The 27,241-nt window shown below is 20.8% G+C and overlaps 6 protein-coding genes across 6 annotated transcripts; 3 read left to right on the top strand and 3 right to left on the bottom strand.

Moving 5' to 3' along the window:
• Window positions 1-503: 503 nt before the first annotated feature.
• Window positions 504-5,714, bottom strand: DDB_G0287123 (hypothetical protein; the record flags this gene model as incomplete). The annotated part of the gene is made up of 6 exons (XM_632338.1): window positions 504-775; window positions 862-891; window positions 1,103-4,456; window positions 4,490-5,469; window positions 5,532-5,600; window positions 5,686-5,714. 6 exons carry the CDS (start codon window positions 5,712-5,714, stop codon window positions 504-506), a joined length of 4,734 nt encoding a protein of 1,577 aa, XP_637430.1.
• Window positions 5,715-6,375: 661 nt separating this feature from the next.
• On the top strand, window positions 6,376-7,044 carry DDB_G0287099 (phosphoglycerate/bisphosphoglycerate mutase family protein; the record flags this gene model as incomplete). Its single annotated transcript, XM_632337.1, has 1 exon — window positions 6,376-7,044. One exon carries the CDS (start codon window positions 6,376-6,378, stop codon window positions 7,042-7,044), a length of 669 nt encoding a protein of 222 aa, XP_637429.1.
• Window positions 7,045-7,120: 76 nt separating this feature from the next.
• Window positions 7,121-8,617, bottom strand: DDB_G0287097 (hypothetical protein; the record flags this gene model as incomplete). Its single annotated transcript, XM_632336.1, has 1 exon — window positions 7,121-8,617. One exon carries the CDS (start codon window positions 8,615-8,617, stop codon window positions 7,121-7,123), a length of 1,497 nt encoding a protein of 498 aa, XP_637428.1.
• A 558-nt stretch (window positions 8,618-9,175) lies between these two features.
• pks25 (beta-ketoacyl synthase family protein) lies at window positions 9,176-16,404 on the bottom strand (the record flags this gene model as incomplete). The annotated part of the gene is made up of 2 exons (XM_632335.1): window positions 9,176-15,630; window positions 15,717-16,404. The coding sequence occupies 2 exons, from the start codon at window positions 16,402-16,404 to the stop codon at window positions 9,176-9,178; spliced, it is 7,143 nt and encodes a 2,380-aa protein (XP_637427.1).
• A 1,664-nt stretch (window positions 16,405-18,068) lies between these two features.
• On the top strand, window positions 18,069-18,905 carry DDB_G0287121 (hypothetical protein; the record flags this gene model as incomplete). Its single annotated transcript, XM_632334.1, has 1 exon — window positions 18,069-18,905. One exon carries the CDS (start codon window positions 18,069-18,071, stop codon window positions 18,903-18,905), a length of 837 nt encoding a protein of 278 aa, XP_637426.1.
• Window positions 18,906-19,724: 819 nt separating this feature from the next.
• pks24 (beta-ketoacyl synthase family protein) lies at window positions 19,725-27,217 on the top strand (the record flags this gene model as incomplete). Its single annotated transcript, XM_632333.1, has 2 exons — window positions 19,725-20,388; window positions 20,466-27,217. The coding sequence occupies 2 exons, from the start codon at window positions 19,725-19,727 to the stop codon at window positions 27,215-27,217; spliced, it is 7,416 nt and encodes a 2,471-aa protein (XP_637425.1).
• Window positions 27,218-27,241: the final 24 nt, after the last annotated feature.

The following is a 27,241-nucleotide window of genomic DNA, read 5'->3' as shown; positions in this document are numbered from 1 at the left end:
TAATTTATTATATAATTTATTTTTGGAAATTTTAAATCAGTATTATTCCTTTCATGTATTGTTGTTATTGTTGTCAACGTTTATTATTATTTTTTTTTTTTTTATTTTTTTTATTTTTTTTTTTTGTGAAAAGACGTTACGAAAAAAAAAAAAAAAAAATGAAAAAAAGGTCAACAAGATATTTTTTTTTTTTTTTTTTTTTTAATTTTTAATTTTTTTTTTTTTTTTTTTTTTTTTTGAAGTAACATTTAATTTTTTTTGAACACGTCACTTGATTATTTGGGTTTTCATTTCCACACATCACAAACCAATCATTTTTTTTTTCCGAAATTGTATTATTTTTTTTAAAAAAAAAAAAAAAAAAATTTTTTTTAATTTAATAAATTTTTTCTGATCAAAATAAATTTATTATATTAAAAAAAGAATACAACTACGAAAAAAAAAAAAAAAAAATAAAAAAAAAAACTTTTTATATGAATAATAATAATAATAATTATTTAATATTAATTTTTTTTATTTTTATTATTTTTATTAATTTTTAAAAAATAATTATAATAAATTATAGAAAAAATTAAAGAAAATGAAGTAAAGATTGTGATAAATAAACCAATATTATAAAGTGATAAATTTTTAATAATAATATTTGAATCTACAGTTACTAAAATTATTAATTGTAATAAATTTAATAAATTATTTAATTTATAATTAAAAGATTTCTTTTGTGGATAAATTACAAATTGTAAATAAGAGAAAATGAATTGAATAGTTGATAATACTAAAAGATAATATTTATAATTATATAACATTGAAATTGAAATTATTATAATTATTATTGATTTTAAAATTATAATAAAATCCCACCATTTAAATTGATCTTTATATTCAATTGATCTTTTATTATTATTAAATAATAAATAAGTTGAACCAATTGAAATAATTTTAAAAATAAAATAAAATTTTTTCTTATAATTATTATTATTATTATTATTATTATTATTATTATTATTATTATTATTATTATAAATTATTTTATAAAAAAAACAATTTAAAATTAAAATTATTAAAATTAAAAATATTAAAATTAATAAAATTAAATAAAAACAAAAAAAAAAGTAATGTGATGATGATTTTTTAAATAAAATTGAAATATCAATTAATAAATAATTAATTGAATTAATTTCTTTTGAAATTATCATTGAAATTAAATTGAATAAAAATGGTTGAAATAATAAAATGATTATATTAAATTTTGATTTTAAATTTCTTTTAAAATTAAAATTATCATAATAATATTTATAATGAAATTCGATATTATTTTTAATGATATTACTTTTTTGTGAAAATGATTTTAAAAATGGTATTGTAGTTAATGTTATAAATGATAAATTTGAACAACCAATTAAAAATACAAATACCATTGATATCATTGATAAAAATGATTTCCAAATATATTCCATTCTAAAACTACAAATATCATTAAAAAAGTCGAATGAGAATCTTGATAATGGTAATATGTAAATAGCAGGATATGAAATGAAAATTATTGAATTAATTTGAATCATTAAAATCATTGGTATTATTAATGTTGTTAAATTATATTTAAATAATGAAATGAAAAGTCCAAATAAAATTAAAAATATTATAAAAGGTATTAATAAAATTGGTTTAAATTCTTTACAACATCTAATTAAATTCTTTCCATTTGATGAACTATCAATATCTCTATCCCAAATCGCTGTATCATTAATACATCTTGAACATAGTATACCATAATATAAATCATTTGGACATTTATTATTTTCAAAACAAATTCCAATTGGACATTCATAAACTTTTAATTTTCCAATACCATTATCACCACTACTATCATCATCACTACTATCTTGATAATGAATTTCATTTGTTTGATTATCATTAAAATTAATTTTATTAATTAAATAATAACCATCAATTGAATGAATATCACCTTCCATACAAATTAAATTTTCATTACAAGCTATACATGAACCTTGATAATTATAAAATCCAACTTGACATGTTGTACATTCACCATTTTCACTATTATATAATTGATAATCTTTACAAATAGTTTTATTTTTTATAATTTCAATTGAAAGAAATTCATTTACATCATCTATAATCGTTACATTAATTACAAAATATTTAACACTTATTGGTGCATTAAAATTATAATTAAATGTACCTAAACCACCTTTAATTAAAATTTGTTCATATTTTGTTTTATTTTGTTGTTGTTGTTGTTGTTGTGCTTCTTCATTTGAATTTGAATTATTAAAATAAACAGTTGTAATTATAATATTTGCAAAATAAATTTTATCAGAAACTAAATTTAAATAATCATCTTGAATTTTAATTGTTGGTTTTGTTAAACTTGAATTTAAATCTGGTAATTCAATTTTAATTAGAGTTGGTGATGATGCAACAAAATCACCATAGATTGCTTTATTTAAAGTGAAATTATTATATGGATAAAATTTATTATTTTTTAAAATTTGATAAAAATTAAAAATAAAATTTTCAGTATAAAATACACCACCAACTGAAGCTGAATTCAATTGAAATGAACATCTTGTTAATTCATAATATCTTGAACTTCTATCGAAATATGTTACACCACCAAGATAAGAATTTGAATTATTTATAAAAATACTACTATCAAATGATACCATTGAATTGATAAATAAACCAATTAAACCCGTTATTGAATTGGTTGAACTAATTAAACTATTAATAAAACTAACCATCGGTCCATCACTAACTCTAACTAAATAACCACCATTGATTTCAATTCGATTATTTGTTATATTTGTTGATATAAATTTAGTGACACCACTATCGATCACTGTTAAAAAATCACCACTATTTTGAATATTGAATGAAATTTCACAATTTCTAAATGTAATAAATGATGATTTAAATAACATTGTCGATGAAACTCTAACATTATTCTTTTCATTTAAATTTAATAAATTTTCATTTGAAATGAAATTAAAATCAAAAAAATTGATAGTACTATCATAGGATTCTAAAATACTACCCATAAAATAATTATTTGAAATGGTTACATTACTAATTCCAATATTTGATTTAAAAAAATAAAATAAATAATTAAAATAAATTGATTTATTTTCACTATCAATTAAAATTGAATTCAATTCAATATAATCTCTATCACTTGAAATTAATGTACCCAAATTATCCAAATATTCAATACCATTAATAAATACATTTGATTGAGTGGAATAAATAAATATTGAAAATCTATTACTAATAAATGAACAACCTTTAAATTTTAAAGTTGATCTACCATTCACTGTAAACATTTCACCAAAATTAAATAATCCTTTAAATTTTGAATTATTAATCTCAATTTGTGATTCACCATCAATTAAAAACAATTGTGATTGAAATACTGTAGTACTCATATTAATACCATTAATAGTACCAATACTATTATTTATTAGTTTTGCAAATGGTTCCATACCAATACCAAAATTTTTAAATTCATTATTAAACACTCCTTGTTGTTGCTGTGATGAATAAATATTAATTATTGAATAATTTGAAATTAATATAAATCCATTTGTTATACAATAAACTTGATTAAAATTACAATTTTCAAATGTTAATGATGAACTTGATAAACATTTAAAAATTTCACCTTTTGCTGAATAAAGATTTAAAAATGTACAATTTTCAAATGTTACATTTGATTTCTCATCAATTAATGCAATTAATGATGAATTTCTAATTATTGAATTTGTTAACTTTACTATTGATTCTGATGATACTGAAAATAAATAAATATTACTACTTTGTATTGGATTTTTAAATAAACAATTTTTACATTGAAAATTTGTACCCTGTAATAATTTAATTAAATTTTCAACATTATTAATTGATTCAATTGAAACATCACTAAACCAAACTAATGAATTATGAAATTTAAATCCTTGAATATTTGAAAATGTTGAATTTAAAACATTAATTATACTTTGATCATTATTATTATTATTATTATTATTATTATTATTATTATTATTATTATTATTATTAAATTCACCACCACCATTATTCATTAAAATTGGAAAACCATTAAAATGAAAATTAACATTTGAAATGGTTAGATTACATGATGATCTAATATCAATTAATGCAAAATTCTTTTCAATTCCTTCACCTATAAATTCAAAATCTTGAAAATTTAATAAATGTATTGAATTTAATTCTAAAACACTATTTGAATAAACTCTAATGAATGATTTGGCTTTAATATCAATACCTGATATTTGATTCATTATTAATTTACTTTGATTTAATATTAAAAATGATCCATAAACATTGAATCCACTAAATCCAACATTATCTAATATAATCATTGAATTTTCATTTCCAATTATCGCTTGATCAATAAATTGTTCTTCTTTTTCAATTTCTAAAAATGAATTTATAATTTTAAAAATTATACCACCTCCAATTTGAAATATATTTTTACCATCAATATTTCCAATAATTCTTTTAAATTTTAAATTACAATTAATTATATTAAATTCATTATTATTATTTGAATCTTTATTATTATTATTATTATAATTATTAATTGAATTATAACCAAATAATGATAAATCAATTGTACCACTAAAATTTGAATTTAAAAAATTAACTTTTGAATTACCAGTTATATAAATATGTGAATTATAAAATGTTGAATCACTAATTAAAAATTGAATTGTTTTAATATATTGATCATTACTAAATAAAAATAAATGATTATCTAATATTGAATTATTAACTATTATTATTGAACTTTCAAAATATAAATCACTTTGAAGAGATTCACTTTGTTGAAATTTTGATTCATTAAAAATAATTAATTTTGAATTATTTTGAAAATAAAACGATAAATAATGTGATTTTATAAAAATATTTGAATTATTCATTATAAATTCTGATTCATCTTTAATTAAAAAATTAATCTTTTCTTCTTTATTATTTTCATATAAAAATTGAATACCGTTAATTATAATTTTTGAATTTAATACTATTAAATTTAAATCTAAAATTATAACTTCTTTATTATTATTATTATTATTATTATTATTATTATTATTATTATTATTATTATTATTATTTTTATTATTAAAATAATATTGTTGAAATATAATTTCATTAAAATTATTTAATTGATAAATTGGGCATCCCAAGCATGAATAATTACCAATACCAATATTAACAATTATCGATTGGTATGATGATGATGATGATGAAGAAGAAGAAGAAGAAGAAAAAGAAGAAAAAGAAGAAGAGGATATTGTTTGATTTATTACATTTATTATTTTACATATACTGAAAAATGGTGAATTTATTGTACCATCTCCACTTGTATCATTTCCATTTTTATTTACATATAAATCGATTTCATTATTTGTATATTGTTGGTGGCTATGTCTAATAATTGAAAATATATATAATAATATAAATAAAATTATAATATTTTTTCCCATTATTACATCCTATCTTTTTTTGTTGTTGGTTTTGAAAAAAAAAAAAAATGAAAAAAAAAAAAATATTGAAAGCCTCTTGGATAATAAAAAAAAAAAAAAAAAAATAAAAAAATAAAAAAATAAAAAAATAAAAAAAAAAATATATTTTCACAACACAAACCCCTTTGTTTTTTTCATTTTACTTTTCATTATTTTTTTTTTTTTTTTTTTTTTTTATAAATAAATGATTTATTTTTAATTATTTTTAATATAAATTCAGTATAGATAAATAGAGTACTCAAAAATACACAAAATGATATAAATTATAAAAAAAATCAATGTAATCACTCTATTATTTTTTATTTTTTATTTTTTATTTTTTTATTTTTTTTAATATTAATTTAGTATACAAAAATAGAGCACTCAAAATACACAAAAAGATAAAATATAAAATAAATGATCATTATATTTTTGATTATTATTATTATTTTATTTTTTTTCTTATTTGAATGTTTTTATTAATAATTAATGTTTTTTATAAAAAAAAAAAAAAATATCTTGATTTTTATAAAAACTTGAAAAAAGACGGTGTTTATTTTTAATTTTCGTATTTTCAATTTTTTTTTTTTTATTTTTTATTTTTTTTTTATTTTTATTTTAAGAACTTGAATAATTGAAAAAAAAAAAAAAAAAATTTAAAAAAAAGAGTAAAAAAAAAGAGAGAAATAGAGAAAAAATAAAAAAAAAGAGAAAAAAAAAAAAAGGGAAATAGAGAAAAAACAAATAATATTTTTTTTTTGAAAAAAAAAAAAAAAAAAAAAAAAAAATTTAATTATGATATTAATTAAATAAAAAAAAAAATAATAAAAAAATGAAAGAAATATATATTATTAGACATGGTGAATCAACATTTAATAAAAATTATAATGAATTTGAAGATCCATATTTATTTGATGCAAGATTAACAGAACTTGGAAAGGAACAAGCAAATCAATTATCAGAAAATGTTAATAGTTTATTAAATAATATTGAATTAGTGATTACATCACCATTAACAAGAGCATTAGATACAACTAAAATTGCATTATTACAATTAATTAAAGATAAATCAATCAAATGTTTAGTATCATCAATTCATAGAGAATTATTAACAACAAGTGATGATAATGGTAGAGTTAAATCAATTATTGAGAATGAATATCCAGAATTTGATTTTTCATTAATTAACGATCAAAGATGGTGGATACCAGAAATGGAAGAATTAATTGAATTAAAAACAAATTTTTCAATTGATACAGATCAATACTTTAAGAAAATTCCATTTAGAGAATCTGAATCATCACTTTTAAAACGTGTTGAACAATTTAAACAATTCTTATTAACTAGACCTGAATCAAGTATTGCTATAGTTGGTCATGCAGATTTCTTTTATTATTTTACTCAACCTCATGATTTACCATTAAATAATTGTCAAGTAATTAAATTAAATTTATCTTTATCAGATTCAAAAATTTTAAATCCAATTTATTTAACAAATTAATAATAAAAATAAAAATTTTTTTTTTTTTTTTTTTTTTTTTTTTTAATAAATCCATATACTTTTTATTTTTTTTATTTTAATCTTTATAACCTCTATCATTATAATGTTTAAATTGCAAATAAAAATAACCTGAACCTTCTGGGAGTGGTGGCGGATTTGGAATTTCTTGAGCATATATTTTATTATTATATTTAAAGTTTTTTAATGATGGTAATGATTTTTCATCAATTTTAAATCTTTGACTTTCACCAAATTCTAAAGTTGTTAATGATGGTGGTAATACATTGGGTTGAAAAACTTGATTATGACTATTACCAAATATTAATGTTTTAAGATTTTTTGGTAATGAATCTTGTGAAATTGTATTATTGAAATTTCTACCAAATATTATTGTTTCAACTGATTGTGGAATCATTCCTTGAATGATTGGTTTATTATAATTTGCACCAAATGAAATTGATTTAACTGTATTTGGAATTGAGCCAACATTAACATAATCACCAAAACATTCATAAAATGAAAGATTTATTACTGATGGTGGTATCATTTCTGATGTGAATTTGTTATTTGAAAGTTCTAAATCTGTTACAGAGTTTGGTATTGATCCAATTGAAAGTTTTTGGGTATAATCTTTACCAAATTTCAATAATTTAATACTATCTGGAAGTAAACCTGGACTTGGAATAAAATTATAACTACCAAATTCAATACTTGTTACTGATGATGGAATTGATCCAATTTGTAAAACTGGTGTAACATTTGGTGAGATTTCATTATTAACTTGGTTTCCATGATAGGCTCTTTCAAATTTAGTAATACCAATTCTATTTTCAAAGGTAATTGATTTAACAGAGTTTGGAATACTACCTGGTATTATATCTTGATAGAATTGATCACTAAATGATAGATTTATAACTGAATTTGGTATCACACCTCCTAATGGAATTGCACCTTTGCCCCAATGTATATCGGTAACACTATTTGGAATTGAACCAACCGATAATTCACAATTATACATTCTACCAAATTTAATTTTTGTAACTGTATTTGGTATATAACCTTGTGGAATTGGAATACTTAAATTTTCAAAATTTAAAAAAGTTATTGTTTTTCCAATTTTTGGTAATCTATCTCCCCATCCTTTTATTGATAATGTAGTTTTTTCAATTTTCTCTATACTCGAATTTATGTTTGTTGGTGTTGTTGTTGGTGTTGTTGTTGTTGGTGTTGTTGTTGTTGTATTGGAAGTTGCCACGGATTCATTTTGATTCAACGAAGCTACATTTAAATTATTTCTATCATTGTATCTTCTACCTTTACCATGATAATTATTACTTCTTGGTTGATTTTCTGGTTTTTCAGATATAATCTTTCTTCTATCGTCATAGTCTCTACGGTTTTGACCATTTGGTCTATTATTTCTGTTCCTTCTACCAAAATTATTATTATTATTATTATTATTATTATTATTATTATTATTATTATTATTATTATTATTATTATTATTATCATTATTGATATTGATACTATCAATTGTTTTTATGTCTTTGTTATTATTATTTTCTTGTTCCATTTTTTTTATTATACTATTTAGTTTAAATAAAAAAATAATAAAAAAAAATAAAAAAAAATAAACGTTATTTATATAAAAGCAAAAAAAAAAAAAATAAAAAAAAACCATGGAAAATATCTTGTTTTTTTGTTTGATGATTTTTCTTTTTTTTATTGAAAAAAAAAATTTAAAAAAATAAAAATTTGTAATTCGTTGAATTAAAAAAATCTGAAATATCTTTGGGAATGATTTTGTTACCTAACGTTTCTTTTTATTAACTTAATAATTTGATAATAATTGATTTTTTTTTTTTTATTATTTTTTCTTTAAAGAAACGTTATTATCAAATCAACTTATTTATTTGATAACGTTTGATAATTTTCTCAGTGAGTTCTCTTTTTTTTTTTTTTTTTTTTTTTTTTTAAACATTAAAAAAACAAAAAATAAATCAATAATTGATGTTTGTTTTAATAACATTTTTTAAACTTATTTTATTTTATTTTTTTTATTTAATAATTTAAGAAAGATAAATTAGAGAGAGGGGATTGAAAAACAAGGTAGATATTTTGATTATTTAATTTATTTTTTTTTTTCAAAATTATCATTTATAATTTGACAAACCATACCAATTGAATTTGATTGAATTTGATGAATTGTAATTAAATTTGGAGACCATTCTTTATCAACCCAATTCTTTAATTGAACAGTAATTAATGAATCAGCACCATAATTCATTAATTTAATATCATTATTAATTTTAGATGAATCAATTGAAAGAAATTCTGATACTTTGTTTAAAAATTTATCTTTAATATTTGTTGAATTTTTGATATTACTACCATCACCATTTTCAGAGTTTGAATCAAGAGCATTAAAAATAAAATCAAATTTTTGATGAATCTTTTGTTTGAAATTATTAAAAACTGGGAAATTAAAATTACCAACCATTAAATTATTTGATTCTTGACCAGGATTTTGAATTAATAAATCAATTGTACCTAATAGTTGGTTTGTTGAGGTTAAATTATAACCTTGACCATTAAGTACAGTTTCAACAAGTTCACTTCTTGCAACCATTCCACTTCCACCCATAGCACCAATATTAATTGATAATGCAGGTAATCCAATAGATAAACGATATTTTGAAAATGAGTCAAGTACACAACATGCTGAAACATATCCACATTGATCTAATGAACCAACTTTTGAAAGAATTGAAGATGCTAATATGAAATTACTTAATTTCCAATCTCTTTTAATTGATTGATTATGTAAATTAATTGCACCAATTGTTTTTGCATCATGTGAAATATTTAATGATTTCATATCAATATCTTTTACTTTTCTTGTAATTTGTACAACTGCAAAATGGAATATTGAATCAATGTTTGTAATTGTTGGATTTTCTGTAAACAATTTATCAAATGTTTTATTAATTGAATCTGAATCACCACCAATATCACATCTTTTATAATAGAATTTAATTTTTGTCTTATTGTTGTTAATTAAAAATTCCATTTCCCATTTCATTGATGATTTTGAAAGAATAATTATATTTTCAACAGTTGAATTATATTTCATAATCCAATTTATAATATCTAAAATTAGACCAGTTTGACCTGTAACCAATACATTTTTACCAAGATTTTTAATTTTATAATTTGATTTCAATAAAGAGTAATCAATTTTAGGTTGATTTTCAATTAATTTATTAGTAATATCTGTATCATGAGAAATTACAATTTTTCCAACATGTTTACGTTCATTAATGTATTCAATTGCTTTTTTAATATTTGAATTTGAAAATTCTGTAATTGGAATTAAATAATTTAATGTATTATTTTCAATTGATTTTGAAATTGACTGTAATAGTTTCTTAATTGTTGGCTTTTCACAATAATATAATTCAATATTATGATAACCAAAATTATATTTAAATTTATTATTATCAATAAATTCATTTGGATTTAAATGAGTAATTGTTAAATCTACAATTCTACCTTCTGGATTTAAACATTTGAAATTGCTATCCATAAATTCACTTGATAAAGTATTAATAATTAAATCAACACCATGAGTTTCATAACCTAATTCAATTAATTTGTTTTTAATTTGTTTTTGATAATTTGTATCTCTTGTTGAATAAATTCCAGTGATTAAATTACCATAGGTATTAATTAGATATTGTTTCTTTTCTTCTGATCCAACTGTAACAAATATTGGAGATGAATGATTATTTGATTTTAATATTTCCAATGCTGATAATCCAACACCACCAGATCCTGAATGAATTAAAATTGATTCTCCTTCTCTTAAATTACCAATATTATATAAAGAATGAATTGAAGTTGCATAAACTGCTGGAATTGAAGCTGCTTGAACATGTGTAATCTTTGATGGTTTATGACATGCATGCATTGAATCAATAATAATATGAGATGATGATGTTGATTGTCCAATACCATAAACTTCATCACCAACTTTAAATTCTTTTGATGATTTAATTCCAACACGACTAACTCTACCAGAAAAATCAAGACCAAAATCAACACTATCACCTTTTAATTTTATTAAACCACTATATACTAAATAATCTTTATAATTTAAACCAGTTGCTTTAATTTCTACTTCAATATCATATGGTTTTAAAATTGAATCTTTTGATTTTAATTGATAATCTAAATTTTCATCTAATTTTGAAATTAAAATTTCTTGTTCATTTGTAATTTGATGATATGATTCTGATTTAAAAGAATTTTTCTTTAAACCTTTTTTAAATCTTTCAAAATAAACTTTACCATTTTTTTTAATAAAGAATTCAATCAATGTATTTTGTTTTGGATCTATCAAATGATCTATAACCGAAATGTCTAAATTAATTAATGAATCTTTATCAAAATCAAATGTAAATAATTGTAAAGTTGGAATTTCATCAAAGTATCTTGCTGCACCTAAAATTGATGATGATAAATAATTACTTGATTGAGAATCATATGTAATTAAAACGTGAGTACATTTTGATTTAAATTCATATAATTTTTGATTAATTTGAACATATTCAAATGTTATTGATTTAAAGTTTTCCAATGTTAATTGTTCAATTGATTTTATAAAATAAATGATTGAATTATTTGTAATTGTTGTTGATAATTTATAAAATTCTTCAATTGTTGATACTTTTATTATTTTACAATTATTATTATAATGACTTTCAAATTTATTAATTAATTGTTGTTGTTGTTGGAATTGTTCATCTTGATTACAATATAAAATGACTTGATCAAAAGTGTTTATTGTTTTTGGTTGTAATTTTAATGATGGTTTTTGAGCTTGAATAATAATTGATTTAATATCACTATCAGATACACTTGAAGATTTCATCATTATATCAGAATTGAAATTACAATTAACCAATAAGTTTTTCAATGAATCTTCATTATTTTCATTATTTTCATTGTTTGGTTGTTGTTCATTTATTATTAAATTACCATTTGGTGTTAAAATTTGATAAATTTGATTTAATGAATATTTAATATCTTTTGTTAAATTTGAAATATTTGAAACAATAATTAAATCATAATATGATGGATTTAATTTTTGTTTTTCTAATAATGAATTATCAACATCTAAACCTAATGAACGATAAAGAATACTTAAATAACCTTTATCTACTTTTGATAATTCTAATTTAGCATCTTTTAAAATTGATGAATTATTATCACTCCATGTATATTCAATATCAATTTCATAATGTGGATTTTCTTCAAGTAATGAATTGATTGAATTCAATAATAAAGTTGAATTTGATAAATTATTACCACCAAATTCTAAAATTCTAAATTCCATTTGCTCATTAATTAATGGTTTAATTGTTTCTAAAACAACATTTGGAATTAATAAGCTATCATTATCTTGATTGTTTTGATAAATTGATTTAAATTCTAATGGTGATTGAATTTGTGAATCTTTTGATTGAAGATATGGAGTATAATACATATCAGTTGGAATTTCAATTAATAATGGATCTTTAACTGGTGTTAATGATGTACATATTAAATTTTCAACTTCAAGTATAACAGTACCATCTTCTAACATTACTGTGTATGTTGAATTGTATGAATTTGATTTTGTTGATTTCATAGTTGTATATACAAAAATACTTAAATGATCAAATCTATTTTTTGGAATGTTTGATGTATATAATTTAAAACCATCAATTTTATCCAAAACAAGTTTACAATTATCCTTAATTAAAACAATTGAACCATGGAAGCAAATATCTAAAATTGGTGTATTAAAAAATGATTCTTGATCATGAAAGTTTTCTGGTAATTCTAATGATATTTCAGTTAATGAACAATTATCACCAAGATAGCATTCAATTGTATTTTGAAATTTGTCTTTATAGTTTAAACCAGTTCTATTTTTTATATGTGGATAAAATTTATCCCATGGTATTGATGATAAATTACATTTTGTTGATTTAATTTCTTCTAAATTTAATTTATCAACTTTACCATTATTATATAATTGAAAATTAGCAGTACATGTTTGAACCCATACATTTGTTCTATTATCTTTAAAATGAAATTGAGCTCTATAATCACTTTTACCAGTTTGATAAACATTTGTTTGTAAAAATTGACCATTATCATCTGATAATATTAAAGGTGTTTTAAATTCAATTGAATTAATTGTTAAATCTTGATTTGGATATAATTTTAAAAGATTATCAATATAACCTGCACCTGGGAAATAACATTTATCAGATACATTATGACCTTTTAAATATTTGAATGCATCTTTTCCAGTATCAATTATTGTTTGATATGATTTAATAAATGGATTTGAATCTTGCATTGAATTACCGAGAATTGAAATTGGTGGTCCAATTAAATTATTTTTATGTTCAATTGATTTATTTAACCAATAATGTTGATCATCCCATTGATATAATGGTAAATTAAAATTACTAATAGCCTCAATATTGCTATTTATATTATTAAATTGACATTTAAAATTAATATCATAAGCATCATCACAAAATAATTGTGAAATTGATTTTTGAAATTCTTCAACATCATTCTTTTTCTTATGAAGTGTTGAATAAACTGATATTGATTCACCATTTCTAAAGTATTGTGATTGTTTTGGAATCATTTGTTTTAAATAAAATGATAATGTTGGATGTGGTGCAATTTCAATGAATACAATATTTGAACCGATTTGATTATCTTCAATATGTTTATATAAATTTGAAATTGTTTGAGTGAATGAAACTGGTTTTGAAATATTATCAAAGAAATATTCAGAATCAAAAATAGTTGATTCATTAAATAAATTTGATGTAACTGTTGAAAATGTTGGAATAACAGGTTGACTTGATTGGATATTTAAATTTAAAATATCATCTTTAATTATATTTTGACTACTTGTATGAAAACTTGATAAACTTCCTAACATTGCTGAGAAAATTTCTTTTTCTTTTAATTCTTTTGAAATTTCATTTAAAATTTGTTCATTACCTGCGATTACAATTGATGATGGTGAATTATAACATGCAATTTCAATGGTTGGATAACGTGACATATAGTTAGTTTTATATTCATCTGAACTAATGTTAATTGATAACATTTTACCTAACCCATTTGTTCTTATTTGTAATGTTGATCTATGATAAATTAAATAACATAATTGGTCAATATCAATCATACCTGAACAATAAGCAGTTGTTACTTCACCAAGACTATGACCCAACATAAATGATGCTTTTATACCCCAATGTTTATAAAGTTCATATAATGATACTTGAATAATTACAGTTGATGGTTGTGCCATTGTTTGTTCATGAACTGAACGTTTATCACTATCTTGAATTGCTCTTAATTTCTCTAAAATTGAATATCCAAAATAATTTTTCATTTTATTATCTAGCATATCCATCGAATTTCTAAATACTTTTTCATTTTTATATAATTCTAATGCCATTGTATTATATTGTGATCCTTGACCACAAAATACAAATACAGTTATTGGATTATTATTTTTATTTGTAATTGTAATATTTGAAGAAGTACTACTTGAAGTTTGATATTTAACTTGATTTTCAACATTATTAAAATCATTCCAATCTTTTGCAACAATTACAGATCTTTGATAAAGTGATGTTGGTTTAATAAATACTTGGTTTTTAACAAATTCTTCAAAACTATATTTTAATTCATTTTCTTTACTATTTATAATTAATGATTGATATTTTTTTAATGATTCAACTGAATTTGCTGAAAATGGAATTAAATAATTATTTATTTTTGTTTTCATTTGTTGTTTTTGTTTATTTGTATTATTAAATTGAGATAATACTAAACAACAATTTGAACCAGTAACACCAAAGTTATTAATAATCATTGAAGTATTTTTATTTTCATTAAATGGAATTGGTTCAGTTACAACTTTTAAATTCCATTCTTTAAATTTAATTGCTGGATTTGGTGTTTTAAAATGAATATTTGGTGCAAAACATTTATTTTTATACATTAAACAACATTTGATTAATGAAGCAATACCAGAAGCAGCTTCACAATGACCAATATTTGATTTAAATGATCCAATTAATAATGGAGTATCAGTTGAACGAGTATCTTTAAAAACTTTTGATATACCTTCGGTTTCTACAGGATCACCATTTGGTGTACCAGTGCCATGTGCTTCAACATAATCTATATCAGATGGTTTAACAGTTCCATTGGTTGATTGAATTGCATTTTTTAAATTTTCAGATTGTGAAATTGATGATGGTGAATAGAAATTTGATTTATCAGAATAACCAATACCATCAACATTTGCACTTGCACCATTTATTGTACAATAAATTCTATTACCATCTTTAATTGCATCTTTTAAATTCTTTAAAATAACAACACCAATACATTCACCTCTAACAAATCCATCAGCTGATGCATCAAATGATTTACATCTACCATTTGATTTACTTAACATATTCAAAATTGAGAATGCCTTATATGGATATGGGTCTTTTAAAAAAAAATAATAATATAATTTTAATTAATAATTTTGTAAAAAATAAAATATAATAAAAAATTTTAAAAATAATACATACCAAGTAATATATTAACACCACCAACAATTGACATTTTTGATTTTTTATTTTTGATTGAATCATATCCTAATGCGATTGCATTTAAAGATGATGAACATGCAGTATCTAGAGTTATTGAATTACCATGAAGATCATAACAATAGGATACTCTATTTGCAATTGAATGAGCCATACTACCAAACACATTTGATTTTACTTCATTTCTATTTAATGTAAGATAATCATTTGTTGAAGAGCCAATGAAAACAGAAGTATCAGTACCTTTGATTGATATTGGATCAATTAATGAATCTTCTAATGCTTCCCATGTACATTTTAATAATAATCTTTGATGAGGATCTATAGTTTGTGCTTCATTAGGAGTAATACCAAAAAAGAGTGGATCAAATGATTTAACTTCATCCAATGGTAATAGTCCTGAATAGTTATTTGCTATTTCATGATTTTTGAAAAAGTTATCATTGAATCTTTCCGATGTTTTCACTACACCATCGAAACCATTTATTAAATTATTCCATAATGCTTGAGGTGTATTATTTCTTTCATTTTCACCACTTGGTAATCTAAAACCAACACCAACAATTGCTACTAAATTATCTTGATTATTTTTATTATTATCATCATCTGTAACTTCTTTATTACCATTATTAATATCAAATTGGGGATTATTTAAATAACTATTATCCATTATTAAAAATTGTTTTATTGGTTTGATAAATATATAAAATCAAAAATATATAAAATTTGTTTTTAAATCAATTTTTATTTTTTTTTTTTTTTAAAAAATAATAATATATTAATATAAATTAGTAAATTATATTTTAATATTATCTTTAAAAATTTTGGTGTGGTTTTTTCTTATATTAATAAAAATTTTGGTGTGGTTTGTTTCTTATTATTAATAATAAATAAATAAATTGTATCACGTGTTTATAGTATTGCTTACATAATTTTTACTCTTTTAAAGTGTTAGATTACATGTTAAAAAAATCACTGGATTATCTAGTGAAAGTTTCAATGGGAAGCAAAAAAATTTTGTATTCTTTTACTAAGCATTAATAATTTTTTATATGAAATTATAAATTGGTGGTTTAAAATTTTTTTTTTTTTTCTTCCACTTTATTGATACTACTTTTCTTTTTTTTTTCTAAAATTTGAGTTATTGATTACTATTAGGTTATTAAAAATTTTTTAAAATTAAAATTTAATATCCACTTAACCATTGAATCTCACAACAATACACCACATTTCAAAAAAACCTTTGTATATATTTAAACTTTTGGTGTGGTGTTAAAAATGTAAATGAATGGAAAAAAAAAAAAAAATGAAAAATTATAAAAAAAAAGTTACCACAATAACAAATACAGAACTTTTTTTTTTTGAAAACCTAAATTTTTTTTCTATTAACCCTATTTAGATAGAACAAATCCATTTGTTTTTTTTTTTTTTTTTTTTAACCCGATTTGCACATCAAATTTTTTTTTTTTTATAAAAAAAAAAAAAAATAAAAATAAATTAATAGACACAGATTCAAAGATTTAAATTAATTTTTTTAAAAAAAAAAGATCATTTATAAACAAATACTAATAACAAAAATAAATTTTTAAAAATAAAAAAAAAAATTTTGTTTAATTAAAATTAAAATTTAAAAATGAATGATAAATTAAATAGCTTAATTAATTAAAATTGTGAAAATGAAAAAAAATAATAGATTATTAAGGTATGGCAAATATAAAAAAAAAATTTTAAAAATAAAGAAGTGAGATAATGCACATTTGTATTGGTTTTAGAATTCCAAGTTGTGGAAAAATATTAATCTCACTTCTTTATTTTTAAAATTTTTTTTTTATAATTGTTTTTTTAATTTTTAAAATTGTGTAGGAAATAATAAATAATATTATTTTTTTAAATTATTAATAATTTAATGGTATTAAAGTAATTAAAAGATAAATTATATCTATTATCTGATAAAAATAATAAAGTTTTCTCAAAAATTACCCATTTAAGAACAAGTTCCTCAATGGGAACTTGAATTGTTTTTTTATTATTTTATTTTTTGGGTCCTGAATCCACGAACAATGACACACCATTTTTATAAATAATTTGGGATTTTCGTTAATTAAAAAAAAAAAAAAAAAAAAAAAAAAAAAAAAAAATTTATCAACAGATAATTTTGGGTATTATTATAAAAATTATTAATTTTTATAAATTAATTTTTAAAAAATTAAATTATACCCTTAAAATATATTTAATTCCTCTAATTTTTATATTTAATTATAATTTCATTTAAAATAAACAATACTTTGAAAAAAAAAAAAAAAAAAAAAAAAAAAAAAAAAATAAATAAAAAAAATGGAAATTAATGACAAAGACTATTTTTTACATTTCAGTTATGAAGAATTAAAATTAGCAAATAAAAAATATAATTTTAAAGAAATTATATTACCAAAATTAAATTTAGAAATTGATTTTCAATTAAATTGTTTGGATGATTTTGAATTGTTAATGGTGAAATTTGCAGAACATTTTCCATATAATAATATTGACGTTTTAAAAGATGGACCAACAATCGATATGGATTATATTGTTGAAACAATGATAGAGAAAGAGGTTGGCAATATTTGTTTAAACCATAATATATTATTTGGTATGTTATTACAAGAATTTGGAATAAAAGTTCAATTAATTAAAGCAATTGACGGTGGAGAGAATTTGGTATACCCAAATATCGGACTTCATTATTGCAATGTAATGGAATTTAAGAATAAAAAATACTTGGTTGATGCTTGTTTCACTTTTCTATCTTGTTATTTTCCAATTGAAATTGGCAATGAAATTGGTCAATCTCCAAAATTAACAAATAATACAAAAATATATAGAATCATTGAAAGTGAAACTGAAAATGGTGTTTTAATATATCAAGAAAAAACAAATTCTTTAAATGATTTTGTAAATGTTTTCTCTTTTAATTTAAATCCAATTTCAGTTGGTCAATTGAAATATTCTGCAAATTATTTCGTAGAATTTTCAAATATATTAACTGGTCTTGTATTTTTTTTAAAATTCGACGAAGGTTTCTATTACTATACAAATGGAATTTTTAAAATTTCTTATGAAAATGGTACTGATGGAATTATTAATATTAATAATAATACTCCATTATTAAGAATAAAAAAAAAATATTTTTAAATTTAAAATTTTTTTTTAAATCCATCCAAAAAAAATTAATTTTTTTTTTTTTTAAAAAAATATTTAAAATGTTTAAATTTGTTAAATAAAAGATGAATAATTTTTGTTTTTTTTTTTTTTTTTTTTTAAAAAAAATATTTAAAATTTTAAACATTACTAAAATATAATCAATTTATTAATCAAAAAAAAAAATAATGAGATATTTATAGGAAAAGATTTTTTTTTTTTTTTTTTTTTTTTTTTTTTTTTTTTTTTTTTTTTTTTTTATGAAATAATGGATGTTCGAGGAATTTTATAATTTAACAGGTAATTGATATCTAAATTTAGGTAATTTTAACTATTAATCACCTCTTTTTTTTTTTTTTTTTTTTTTTTTTTTTTTTTTTTTTTTTTTTTTTTTTTTTTAAAAATTATTAAATTGTTATAGAAAAAATACTTAATTTTTATTTTTTTTTATTTTTCATTAATTTATTTTTTTTTTTTTTTTTTTACGACCCCACAACCATATTATCTAAAAAAATAAAGGATCCTTTTATAGTGTTTTTTATTTAACTATTAATATTAATAACCATTATCTCCAATCTTTATAAAATTTTTTTTTTTGTTATCATTATTAATTATGATAAGATCAAGGTTTGTATTATTACTATACTATATTATTATAAAAAAAAAAAATAAAAAAAAAAATAAAAATAAAAGAGTATTTGGTTTTAAAATTAAATAGTAGCTTTTCTTTTTATTTTATTTTATTTTATATTATTTAAAAAGCCTTCACTCAATTAAAATAAAAATTAATTAATAATTTATTTATAAAAAATAATGAAACAAAATAAAATAAATAAAGCAGAAATTTTACAAGTTGATGATAAACATGTTGAAGAAAATTTAGTTGCAATTGTTGGTGTTGGCTTTAGATTACCAAGTGGAAGTATTGAAAATGAAAGAAACAATACACCTCAAACATTATGGAATAATTTAATAAATGGTTTCGATGGTGTAGTGAAAACATCAGAAAGATTCAATGATAACTTTTTCAAAAATCATGAAATTGCAAATAATTATTCAGGACTATTACCATTGGATGAAGTTAAATCATTTGATCCACTCTTTTTTGGTATTAATCCAAATGAAGCACCAACCATTGACCCAATTCAAAGATTATTATTAAAATGTACATGGGAAGCATTAGAAGATTCATTAATTGATCCAATTTCAATCAAAGGTACAGATACTTCGGTTTTCATTGGTTGTACCGAAAGTGACTATCATAATATCAATAAAAATGAAGTAAAATCAAATGTATTCTCAAGTTTAAATCATGCGATTTCAAATAGAATCTCCTATTGTTATGATCTTCATGGTAATTCAATAACTCTAGATACTGCATGTTCATCATCTTTAAATGCAATCGCATTAGGATATGATTCAATCAAAAATAAAAAATCAAAAATGTCAATTGTTGGTGGTGTTAATATATTACTTGGTATGTATTTTTTTTTAATAGTTTTTTTAATTTTATCTTTATATTTATTTATTAATTAAATTTTTTAATTTTATTAGACTCTTACTTTTTTAAAGCATATTCTTCATTGAATATATTAAGTAAATCAAATGGTAGATGTAAATCATTTGATGCATCAGCTGATGGTTATGTAAGAAGTGAATGTATTGGTGTTGTGGTTTTAAAGAATTTAAAAGATGCAATTAAAGATGGTAATAGAATTTATTGTACAATAAATGGTGCAAGTGCAAATGTTGATGGTATTGGTTATTCTGATAAATCAAATTTCTATTCACCATCATCAATTTCACAATCTGAAAATTTAAAAAATGCAATTCAATCAACCAATGGAACTGTTAAACCATCTGATATAGATTATGTTGAAGCACATGGCACTGGTACACCAACTGGTGATCCAATTGAAGTTGAAGGTATTTCAAAAGTTTTTAAAGATACTCGTTCAACTGATACTCCATTATTAATTGGATCATTTAAATCAAATATTGGTCATTGTGAAGCTGCTTCTGGTATTGCTTCATTAATCAAATGTTGTTTAATGTATAAAAACAAATGTTTTGCACCAAATATTCATTTTAAAACACCAAATCCAGCAATTAAATTTAAAGAATGGAATTTAAAAGTTGTAACTGAACCAATTCCATTTAATAAATTTAAAAATACTTCAATGGTTGTTAATAATTTTGGTGCAACTGGTTCAAATTGTTGTTTAGTATTATCTCAATTTAATTATAATACTATAAATAATAATATAAATAATCATAATAATAATCATAATCATAATCATAATCATAATAATATAAAAATAAATAATTATTTAATTCCATTTTCAGCAAATTCAGTTGAATCATTAAAAAAATATCAATCATTAATTATTGAAAATAAAGAATATGAATCACAATATAGTTTTGAAGAATTTGTTAAAAATCAAATTTATAATAAATCAACATCACTTTATCAAAGATCAGTAATTGTTGCAAAAGATTGGAATGATTTTAATAATGTTGAAAATCAAGTTAAATATCAAACTTCAAGTAGTACTTCTTCAAATATTACAATTACAAATAAAAATAATAATCCAATAACTGTATTTGTATTTTGTGGTCAAGGATCACAATATAATACAATGGCATTAGAATTATATAAAAATGAAAAAGTATTTAGAAATTCGATGGATATGCTAGATAATAAAATGAAAAATTATTTTGGATATTCAATTTTAGAGAAATTAAGAGCAATTCAAGATAGTGATAAATGTTCAGTTCATGAACAAACAATGGCACAACCATCAACTGTAATTATTCAAGTATCATTATATGAACTTTATAAACATTGGGGTATAAAAGCATCATTTATGTTGGGTCATAGTCTTGGTGAAGTAACAACTGCTTATTGTTCAGGTATGATTGATATTGACCAATTATGTTATTTAATTTATCATAGATCAACATTACAAATAAGAACAAATGGGTCAGGTAAAATGTTATCAATTAACATTAGTTCAGATGAATATAAAACTAACTATATGTCACGTTACCCAACTATTGAAATTGCATGTTATAATTCACCATCATCAATTGTAATCGCAGGTAATGAACAAATTTTAAATGAAATTTCAAAAGAATTAAAAGAAAAAGAAATATTCTCAGCAATGTTAGGAAGTTTATCAAGTTTTCATACAAGTAGTCAAAATATAATTAAAGATGATATTTTAAATTTAAATATTCAATCAAGTCAACCTGTTATTCCAACATTTTCAACAGTTACATCAAATTTATTTAATGAATCAACTATTTTTGATTCTGAATATTTCTTTGATAATATTTCAAAACCAGTTTCATTCACTCAAACAATTTCAAATTTATATAAACATATTGAAGATAATCAAATCGGTTCAAATATTGTATTCATTGAAATTGCACCACATCCAACATTATCATTTTATTTAAAACAAATGATTCCAAAACAATCACAATACTTTAGAAATGGTGAATCAATATCAGTTTATTCAACACTTCACAAGAAAAAGAATGATGTTGAAGAATTTCAAAAATCAATTTCACAATTATTTTGTGATGATGCTTATGATATTAATTTTAAATGTCAATTTAATAATATAAATAGCAATATTGAGGCTATTAGTAATTTTAATTTACCATTATATCAATGGGATGATCAACATTATTGGTTAAATAAATCAATTGAACATAAAAATAATTTAATTGGACCACCAATTTCAATTCTCGGTAATTCAATGCAAGATTCAAATCCATTTATTAAATCATATCAAACAATAATTGATACTGGAAAAGATGCATTCAAATATTTAAAAGGTCATAATGTATCTGATAAATGTTATTTCCCAGGAACAGGTTATATTGATAATATATTTAAATTATATCCAAATCAAGATTTAACAATTAATTCAATTGAATTTAAGGTACCATTTGTATTAACCGATGGTATTGGGCAATGTTTACAAACAAATGTTTATCAAACTGGTAAAAGTGAATATAGAGCACAATTTCATTTAAAAGATGAAATGAATAATCAATGGATAAATACTTCAAATTCTAATTTCCACTTAAATAGTAATGATAATTATCATGAAGAAAAACAAAAATTGGATATTCAAGATATTAAACAAACAAAATGTAATTTATCATCAATTCCATGGGATGAATTTTATTCACTAATGAAAACTCAATTGGGTGCAAACTTTTATGGTATTTTTAGTAAAGTAGTTGAATGTTATATTGGTGATAATTGTTCATTAACTGAAATATCCTTAGAATTACCTGAAAACTTTCATGATGAACAATCATTTTTCAATTGTCCACTCATTGATGCTTGTTTCCATGGTACCGTTATTCTATACATTCAAAAGAATTGTAAAATTGTAACAGATAAAGTTGAAGGTTTAAGATATTATGCTTCAAATATTCCAAAAAATAGAGATGAACATTCAAGTATCTTTATTTATTCAACTTTAAAATCATCTCCATCTGATGATTTACTCTCTTCATCTATCGTTGTTATGTTAGAAGATGGTACTGTTATCATTGAAGTTGATAACTTGGTAGTTAAATCATTAACACCAGTTAAAGATCCATTATTAATTGAAACTCCATCTGATTTTATTTATACACCATATCTTCAATCAAAAGATTCACAAATTCAATCACCATTAGAATTTAAATCAATTTATCAAAATAATCAAGTAGATGATGGTTTATTAATTCCAAATGTTGTTATAGAAACTATTAAACCATTAATTAATAGAAAGATGGAATTTAGAATTTTAGAATTTGGTGGTAATAATTTATCAAAATCAACTTTATTATTGAATGAAATCAATTCATTACTCGAAGAAAATCCACATTATGAAATTGATATTGAATATACATGGAGTGATAATAATTCATCAATTTTAAAAGATGCTAAATTAGAATTATCAAAAGTAGATAAGGGTTATTTAAGTATTCTTTATCGTTCATTAGGTTTAGATGTTGATAATTCATTATTAGAAAAACAAAAATTAAATCCATCATATTATGATTTAATTATTGTTTCAAATATTTCAAATTTAACAAAAGATATTGAATATTCATTAAATCAAATTTATCAAATTTTAACACCAAATGGTTATTTAATAATAAATGAACAACAACAACAACAACAACAACAACAACAACAACAACAACAACAACAACAACAACAACAACAACTATTAAATAATGAAAATAATAAAGAATCATTGAAAAACTTATTGGTTAATTGTAATTTCAATTCTGATATAATGATTAAATCTTCAAGTATATCTGATAGTGATATTAAATCAATTATTATTCAAGCTCAAAAACCATCATTAAAATTACAACCAAAAACAATAAACACATTTGATCAAGTAATTTTATATTGTTATCAAGATGAACAACTCCAACAACAACAATTAATTAATAAATTTGAAAATCATTATAATAATTGTAAAATAATAAAAGTATCAACAATTGAAGAATTTTACAAATTATCAACAACAATTACAAATAATTCAATCATTTATTTTATTAAATCAATTGAACAATTAACATTGGAAAACTTTAAATCAGTAACATTTGAATATGTTCAAATTAATCAAAAATTATATGAATTAAAATCAAAATGTACTCATGTTTTAATTACATGTGATTCACAATCAAGTAATTATTTATCATCATCAGTTTTAGGTGCAGCAAGATACTTTGATGAAATTCCAACTTTACAATTATTTACATTGGATTTTGATAAAGATTCATTAACAAATGATTTGGATTTATTCAAAACCATTGATTATTTAATTAATCCAAAAAATAATATTCAAAGAGAATTTTATATAAAAAATAGTGGTACTGTTTATTTTGAAATGTATAAAAAAGAATTAAAAAATTTAAAGAATTCTTATAAATCTGAATCATATCATGATTTATCAAAACAACAAGATCAATTAGTTTCAAAATTAGATGAACATTTTGAATATCAATTAAATTCAAAACAAATTGATTTAGAACCATATGAAATTGAAGTAAAAGTTAAAGCAACTGGTATAAATTATAAAGATTATTTGAAATATAATGAAATGATAAAAGTAAATGAAGCTGGTATTGGTTTTGATTTTTCTGGTGTAGTAAGTCGTGTTGGAATTAAATCATCTAAAGAATTTAAAGTTGGTGATCAAGTTTATGGTATTGCATATGAAACATCATCATCTCATATTATTATTGATTCATTATTAGCATGTCATAAACCATCAAAGATTACACATGTTCAAGCAGCTTCAATTCCAGCAGTTTATTCAACATCACTTTATTGTTTATATGATGTTGGTAATTTAAGAGATGAAGAATCAGTATTAATTCATTCAGGATCTGGTGGTGTTGGATTATCAGGATTGGAAATATTAAAATCAAATAATCATTCATCACCAATATTTGTTACAGTTGGATCAGAAGAAAAGAAACAATATCTAATTAATACCTATGGTGATTTAATTACTGGAATTTATTCAACAAGAGACACAAATTATCAAAAACAAATTAAAAACAAATTAATTGAATTAGGTTATGAAACTCATGGTGTTGATTTAATTATTAATACTTTATCAAGTGAATTTATGGATACAAATTTTAAATGTTTAAATCCAAAAGGTAGAATTGTAGATTTAACAACTACTCATTTAAATCCAAATGAATTTATTGATAATAGTAGATATAGATATAATATTGGTTATAATAGTATTGAAATTTTAAAAGTTGGAAAATCAACAATTAAGAAATTATTACAGTCAATTTCAAAATCAATTGAAAATGAAACTTTAAATGCTTTAATACCAATTACAGAATTTTCAAATTCAAATATTAAAAAATCAATTGAATCAATTAAAGAAAGAAAACATGTTGGTAAAATTGTAATTTCACATGATACTGATATCATAGATAAATTAATTGAAAAAGAATCAATGATTGATTATTCAATATTAAAATCAGATTATAAAATTAAAAATCTTGGTAAAAATGTATTGGTTACAGGTCAAACTGGTTTAATTTTAGAAGTTTTAAAATGGATAACAAAATATAATTCAACTGTTGAAAATATAATTATTCTTTCAAAATCATCATTAAAATGGGAATTAGAATTTTTAATGAATTATAACAACAACAATAATAATAATAATAATAACAATAAAATTAAATATCATTTCAAAAAATGTGATATTAGTAATTGGAATTTAATTAATAAAACAATTGATCAAGTTTTAAAAGATAATCCAACAATTACAAATATTGATTCAATATTTCATTTTGCAGCTTTACAAATTAATAAAAAACTTAAAGATATTGATATGAATAGTTTAAATGTTTCGCATAGTGCAAAAACGTTTGGTGCAGTTAATTTACATAATTTATCAATTAAAAGAGATTGGAAAATTATTAATTTCATTTTAGCATCATCAGTAGTTTCAGTATTAGGTTCATTTGATCAATGTAGTTATGTTTCAGCATGTTGTGTAGTGGATTCGTTATCACAATATCGTAAATCAATTGGATTACCATCATTTACAATTAACATTGGTGGTGTAAGTGATAGAGGTTATCTTTCAAGACATAAACTTGTTGAAGCAGTACTAGGTGGTCAAGGTGTTGAATTAATATCACCAAATCAATTATTGGGTACTTTAGATTTACAAATTCAAAATCCAAATATGCCAACCAATGCATTTGTTAATAATTTCAATTGGCCATTATTCAAAAGTTTTAAACAAAAACTTCATCAAAAATTTGATTTCATTTTAAATCCAATTAATGTTGATAATTCAATATCAATGGAAAATGATACCAATCAATCATCATCATCAACAAATGTAAAAAATAAATTTTTAAACAAAGTTTCTGAACTTCTTTCAATTGATCCATCAAAAATTAATACAAATATTAAAATGATAAACTATGGTGCTGATTCATTAATTACAGTACAATTAAAGAATTGGGTCGATAAAGAATGGTCTCCACATCTTATTACAATTCAACAAATTCAATCAAATTCAATTGGTATGGTTTATCAAATTATAAATGATTCATTAGATAAAAAGAAAAAAGAAATGGATGAAAAATTATTACCAATAACAGCAAAAACAACAACAACAACAAAAAATGATCCAAATGATAAAACTGAATATAAATATATTGCAGGTGGTGATTGTTGTAGGGAATTTTCAATAAAATTTCACTACAGTAGCGTAGTGAATTTTATTATTTAATTTCACTACAGTAGCGTAGTGAAA

The sequence above is a fragment of the Dictyostelium discoideum genome (assembly GCF_000004695.1).
Source record: "Dictyostelium discoideum AX4 chromosome 4 chromosome, whole genome shotgun sequence".
Taxonomy (NCBI): Eukaryota; Evosea; class Eumycetozoa; order Dictyosteliales; family Dictyosteliaceae; genus Dictyostelium; species Dictyostelium discoideum.
This window is presented reverse-complemented; position numbering and strand designations above follow the sequence as displayed.